The 6,072-nt window shown below is 36.9% G+C and overlaps 2 protein-coding genes across 6 annotated transcripts in view; both read left to right on the plus strand.

Moving 5' to 3' along the window:
- Positions 1-1,909, plus strand: part of akap1a (A kinase (PRKA) anchor protein 1a) — an 8,939-nt gene extending 7,030 nt beyond the window's left edge. For all 3 annotated transcript variants that reach the window (XM_016498257.1, XM_016498258.1, XM_016498259.1), the window contains exons 8-12: positions 202-352; positions 439-506; positions 675-748; positions 1,131-1,190; positions 1,270-1,909. In XM_016498257.1, the coding sequence (XP_016353743.1) occupies positions 202-352; positions 439-506; positions 675-748; positions 1,131-1,190; positions 1,270-1,332 (416 nt within the window). In that variant the 3' untranslated portion in view covers positions 1,333-1,909. The remainder of the gene's footprint in view (positions 1-201; positions 353-438; positions 507-674; positions 749-1,130; positions 1,191-1,269) is intronic.
- A 2,728-nt stretch (positions 1,910-4,637) lies between these two features.
- The window catches only part of LOC107697461 (RNA-binding protein Musashi homolog 2-like), a 112,652-nt gene continuing 111,217 nt past the window's right edge, over positions 4,638-6,072 (plus strand). For all 3 annotated transcript variants that reach the window (XM_016498264.1, XM_016498265.1, XM_016498266.1), the window contains exons 1-3: positions 4,638-4,855; positions 5,108-5,148; positions 5,439-5,520. In XM_016498264.1, the coding sequence (XP_016353750.1) occupies positions 4,794-4,855; positions 5,108-5,148; positions 5,439-5,520 (185 nt within the window). In that variant the 5' untranslated portion in view covers positions 4,638-4,793. The remainder of the gene's footprint in view (positions 4,856-5,107; positions 5,149-5,438; positions 5,521-6,072) is intronic.

The raw sequence follows: 6,072 nt of genomic DNA on the forward strand, positions 1-6,072 counted from the left end.
ATATATATATGAGACACACACAGAAAGACACCATCTCTGATAGTATATGTCCTAAATATTACAAAATTTTGCTCAAACTTTTGTAAGACAAATTATAATTAGGTTTCATTGAGGCAATGTGGTCACCTCTCAAAATAATTTGGATTTCTTGTTGTCATCTTGTTTGAGGAAGTCTGTCTGTTTTCTGTCTGTCTCTGTCAGTGGGGGTGGTCTGTGCTGCTCCGGTAACAGGAAGTGGCTGGCAGAGAGCCCAGGTCATCCAGTATTACAGAGAGTCTGGAATGGCTCATATCAGATATGTAGATAATGGAGGTTATGACACTGTGAACAGCGCCACCCTCAGGCAGATCAGGTCAGGTGGCTTAAGTTTGGTTTGATTATTTATCTGTAATTGTTTTGGAATGAGTTCAATCTGACATTTGAAGATTGTTTTCACAGGTCAGACTTTGTAACGTTGCCATTCCAGGCAGCAGAGGTTCTGTTGGACAATATCACTCCTTTGCCAGGTAAAACATTGGCCTGTTTATGATTAAAAATGCTTTATGTGCTGTTTTTTAATGCATACATACAGTGTTATTATTCTTTGTACATTTTGTAAAAAATCACACAAATAAATCATAGCTACTGAATTATGCTAAAAAACAAAACAAAAAGCCATTTGTTTGCTTTGATAGGAGAGGAGGAGTTTTCCCTGGAGGCCAAAGCAGCGCTGAAGGAATTAACTGCAAATATGGCCCTAATCATCAAGGTTATAACAAACAAACACATTTGTCTTTCCAGTTTTTCCGGTACATTGATTATTTACACCGTATTGAATGATTCTTGAGATTTGAGGTTCTCAAACTTTGTCAGCCCTTTGACCTAAAATATTTACTTGAAATCCTCCCTGAGATTTCAAATTAATACAGTAATTTCACAATACCTTTGACAGTCAATTTATGGTCACATGACATACAGGTAAACAAAATATTTTATCTTACAATTTATGATTTAATAATTATTAGCTTTTTTCATCAGCTCGCAAATGTTTCATCAGCTCTTCACTGGGAGATCAAAAACAGCTCTGAGGAATATTTTCATTAGTTTTTCTATAAGAATTCTGAACCTGATAGATGTTTGTTTATGGTCAGGTGACAGGCAGTCATGATGGCCTTCCTCTGGTGCACATGTGGAAACAGACAGGAGACGAGGTGTGTATGTCTGATTTTTATTTACTAGACCCTTACATTTCAGCTATAACTGTTACTTATGTGCTTTGTGGGTCTGCAGGTGGTTCTGGTGAACAGATTACTGGCTGAACGGGGGTTTTGCACCTGGTTTGAGATGCAGTGATGTCACAGCTTTTTGCTTATCCTTTCTTGATTGCCCTTTTGCACAATAAATCGTGTATTCCACTTTGTATATTTGTTTGTTGTATGAAGATTATGTTGGAAACCAAATTTTTGAAGAATTCTCTTCAAATGGTTAATATTATGCTATTTGATGTTATTTAAATGATAATTGAATTAAGTTATTGCCCCAGAATGCATTGCAGAGTAAACCAAAGCTGCTTATGTGAACACCTGCTAATACTGTACAAGTCTTTAAGATTTTCTCTTGAATGCTGATGGTTTGATAGGTTGTTATGCTCAGGTATTTTGATATTGAAGTATATAGTTTTTTTGTAGTATCTTTTTTTTGTTTTGTTCTCTGTTTAGAAATATTTGTTCTTCTCTTGGTCTTTGTATTTTGTTTCTTTTCTGTAAGATAAGGGTGGGGACAGTGTTATGCTCTCTGAATGTAAAGCCTTAAAGAACTCCAGCAGTGAAGAGCATTATGATCCCCTGCTGAACGGTTCAGTGCTCTGTACTCTCATGCTGACGCTGCCAAACATCTCACTGCTGTTGAAGTAAAAGATCTGTGGATATCGCAAACATGGTGTGCTTTTCTGTCTCATGTGCTTATGCTGACGTTGCCTTAAATTACAATCAATACACTGCTTAAAACTTTATAAACTGCTTATAGGCTTTCAAAAAAGTTTAGCATTTCTGAAAAAAAACGAGCAAAAAAAATTTTTTTTTTTTTCTTTTTTTTTGGGATGCTGCCCTGAAAAACCTGGATCACAGATACTGAAGTATATTCAACAAGACAAAATCTCAGAGCTGATTTTAAACGAGTACCAACCTCCATAGCAATAATGTCTGTTGATTTAGCCCATGTCTGATTTATTTAGTATGTCAGAGTATCTTCCTAATAGGTAAAAAGTACATACTCTCTGGCTGCCTTGAAAAAAAATCACATGCACCTGCTACTTCTGGCCAACAGATGTCACTCAGAGTAAATCTTTGAATGGCTTGTTACAAGTAGGTCTTAAAGAGTGTTCATTTTTAAAGGTGCAGATGTTAATTGGGCATTTTTCAAATAATACTGTGTGTGTATATTTTTTATTTCAGTATGTTTATTTATTTCTTGATGGTAATTGCTCTAATATGTGCAATCGATCCAAAAAAGAAGAAAATGCCCTAGAAAACCTTAGTCTAGAGTTAGTGGCATACACTCTTAAAAATAAAGGTGCTTCACGATGCCATAGAAGAACCTTTTTGTCTAAATGGTTCCATAAAGAACCTTTAACATCTGAAGAACCTTTCTGTTTCACAAAAGGTTCTTTGTGGCGAAAGAAGGTTCTTCAGATTATAAAAAGGTAAGAAAGAGATGGTTCTTTAAAGAACTTTTGACTGAATGGTTCTTTGTGGAACCAAAAATGGTTCTTCTATGGCATCATTTGAAGAACCATTTGAAGCACCTTTATTTTTAAGAGTGTATGCGTGAAATATCGTGGAAAAGTGTGCTGAAATGGCCTGAATGATTTAAAGTGACTGCTGACATTCTTCAATAAACATGCAGAAATCCCTGTATTTGGCCCTGCTCTTATATCTGCCTGCCGCAGGGGGTCTGATTGGTTTGCTCTGAGGAAGCTGAATGTCACGGCTGATTCTGTTGCATGTGTGCTCTCATATTCTCCAGTCTTAACTTTGAGATTTCTATTTCGCTAAGCAGAATTTCCTCTCGTTTCCAGAGTAGCCTGATGAATGTGTATTATCCTAAAGAGTCACATTGATCTGTTAGGCAGCTAACAGATGCACAGCATTAAAAAACGAGACTTTCAGTAAGCAAAAGATCCACTCATTAATCAAACACAGATGCCGCTGTGACTGTGGGGCTCCCTCACAGATTGGGCTCATATAACATGATGCAGCTTAATTTTCTTGATACGGGAAACACTCTTACTACTTTTCCAAATATCTCAAACTCTCCACAATGTACCCTTTACCAGGAGATGTCATTTTAATACCACATATCAGAGTTGGAACATAAATTTAAGACTGTGTTTCTGGACTGCTATGGGTTTAAGAAAGTTTATTAGAACATTAGCAGCATGATCTATGTGTTTACGAAGTAAGGCAAGATATTATTGGCTGGTTAAAGAGTTCTAATTTGGCAGTGGGAAGCAGTGCTCTTGTTTTCCACAGTGATCTGATTCTGTGAAACTAGAGCTACAGTCATTTGATAAACTTTCTATTTGAGCATTTCCATATCAATTACGTCAGCAGATGTCACACTAACACTGATCTAGCCATTCTGCATGCTCACTCAGCAAAGCAGTAAAAGGCTCTGAAATACATTGCCTGGTGTGTGGGGGTGTCAGCAAGTTTTTCAGCACCCTCCAGGACAATTAACATACATATCAAAAGATGCCTTAGTGTTATGTTTATGGATAAACAATATTATTAAGTAAAAAAACAATAGAAATCACTGGAAAGTCCATATCATAGAAGGAAAACAAGCATTCCAAGTGTTTCATACAATAAACTCCAGTGATCTTTTAGTATCATTGGTATACTATTATATATTTTTGTTAATACCTTGAATTATATTTTATTCTATTTTCATTTTAGTTAAAGTTTTAGCCATTTTGCTGTTTGTTTTTCTTATTTTTTCACATATGGTTATATAGTTTTTTTTTTTTTTTAGCTTTTAGTTATTTGAGTTAAGTTAGTTTGAGTTATTTTGGTACAGTTATTCTGTCAACTGAATTAAAATAAGTTTAAGTTATGTTAATTTTATTTCAAGTAATGAAAGTTTTTTTGGTTTGGTTTTAGTTTTCGTTAATGATAATATTGTCTACTGAAAGGTGCCAAAAGAATGCAAGTACTTTCCAACTTTTAAGACAATTGAAATCCAAATAAACCTGATAATTTATAATATATCTTACTAAGTAATCTATCTTCTTATATCTTACTTTCACTAATTACTGATTTTGTGGGGATTTATGACATTGCCACTAATAATAAGTCAAACTACAATGACACAAGATAGAATATGCTTGTGCCACAAAGAAAAACTAGATTTTATTTCAGTGTTTTGAATTACAGCGCTTAATTTGAGTTTTAAACATGCATTTCCTATTTCAAAAGGCCTTTTGGTTGTATTTATTCAGAAGGTGGCGCGAATGTAAACTTAATAGGGTTTAAAGAGCTTACTGAAGAACTGAATATACTCTCATGGTTCCTGTCAAACACTGCCAACCAACAGAAGGCGTTGCTTCCTTTGATAGGTAGGCGCATATCTCCGCCGGATTGGTTGGCTGACGATTTCAGCCACGCCCTCTCCTGAGAGGGGCGGGAGCTGCGCGCAGATCACACGTGTGACGCTGGCGCTCCCGCTTCGGTAACATTCCTTGAGCTGGGGCTGCAGTGCCTGTGTGTGTGTGTGTGTGTGTATGCGTGTGTTTGGAGTTGGTTGGGCTTTGAGCTATGGAAGCGGACGCGAGTCAACTCACCTCTGGAAGCCCGAATGATTCGCAACACGACCCGGGGTAAGAAGACAGGATGAGTGCGCGCGCGCGCCCGCCCGTCTGTGTGTTTCGAGTTTGATTCTGTTTTCTGCGCGAGCGAGCGCGTGTCCTTTCTCCCTCAGTTCTGCTAATGTTTTGAATGACAGGTCATTTCTAACGGCTCATTTCAGCCGGTTCACAGCTCAAGCTCTTTATCGCTCTTTATGAGGCATTTACACGGAAAATGGCCGTTTTGACATCCGGAGTCACTTATAACATGTTTTCTCCTTACAGTAAAATGTTTATCGGTGGCCTCAGCTGGCAAACCTCACCAGGTAAGGCGAATTTCTTCTTCTTTTTTTTGAGTTTTGTTTTATATTTATCCATGGCTGAGAGCTGTGTGGTGTTTGTATGTGTGTCTCTGCGCACAAGGTTATTGTGATTTCCAGTCATCTGACACTAAAAACGAGCGACGAGACAACTTTAACGCTCTCATTATAATCAACGAAGTGTGAAGCGCGCGCGACCTTCGTTGATTATAACGGCAGCGTGCAGGTTTAATCGCGTCGCTCTCTTGCACTGGAGACACGGCGTAACCCTCTTGTGTCCTTGTGTTTGTGTTCAGACAGCCTTAGAGACTATTTCAGTAAATTCGGGGAGATCAGAGAATGTATGGTGATGCGTGACCCCACAACCAAACGCTCCAGGTAAACACACGTGCTTTCTCTATGTCCCGCTGTCTTTATTCTGCTGTATTACATTGCAGATCAAGAAGAACAGGATAGAAAGCTGATTCATTGACATTGAGTTAGGAGGACTGTACTGTATTAGAAAGCGATTCCCTTTGTAATATAATTTAGTGATTTCTAAATTATATTACAAAGGACAAAATGTTTTAGCTCATATATATTGAAGGGGCTATCTATCTATCTATCTATCTATCTATCTATCTACACACACACACACACACACATTATATTATAGCCATATGTCTCAGTCTTTTGTCTTTTTTACATAATTGACAGTTATATAGGTGAGGTGACCCTAATAAGACCACAAACCATATAAGCCCTCTGGTTATATTTTGAAACATGTAAAGACAAAGCATGAGGGTAATTATATTTCATAGCAAATGCAGATATTTCTTACTGTCACTTTCATTTTATTTGGATATATTGCTAATATCTGACTATAGAAGTCGCATCAAAACTTTGCTTTTATATATATATATATATATATATATATATATATATATATAT

Source organism: Sinocyclocheilus anshuiensis, unplaced genomic scaffold (assembly GCF_001515605.1).
Source record: "Sinocyclocheilus anshuiensis isolate Anshui unplaced genomic scaffold, SAMN03320099.WGS_v1.1 scaffold939, whole genome shotgun sequence".
In the NCBI taxonomy this organism is placed as follows: Eukaryota; Metazoa; Chordata; class Actinopteri; order Cypriniformes; family Cyprinidae; genus Sinocyclocheilus; species Sinocyclocheilus anshuiensis.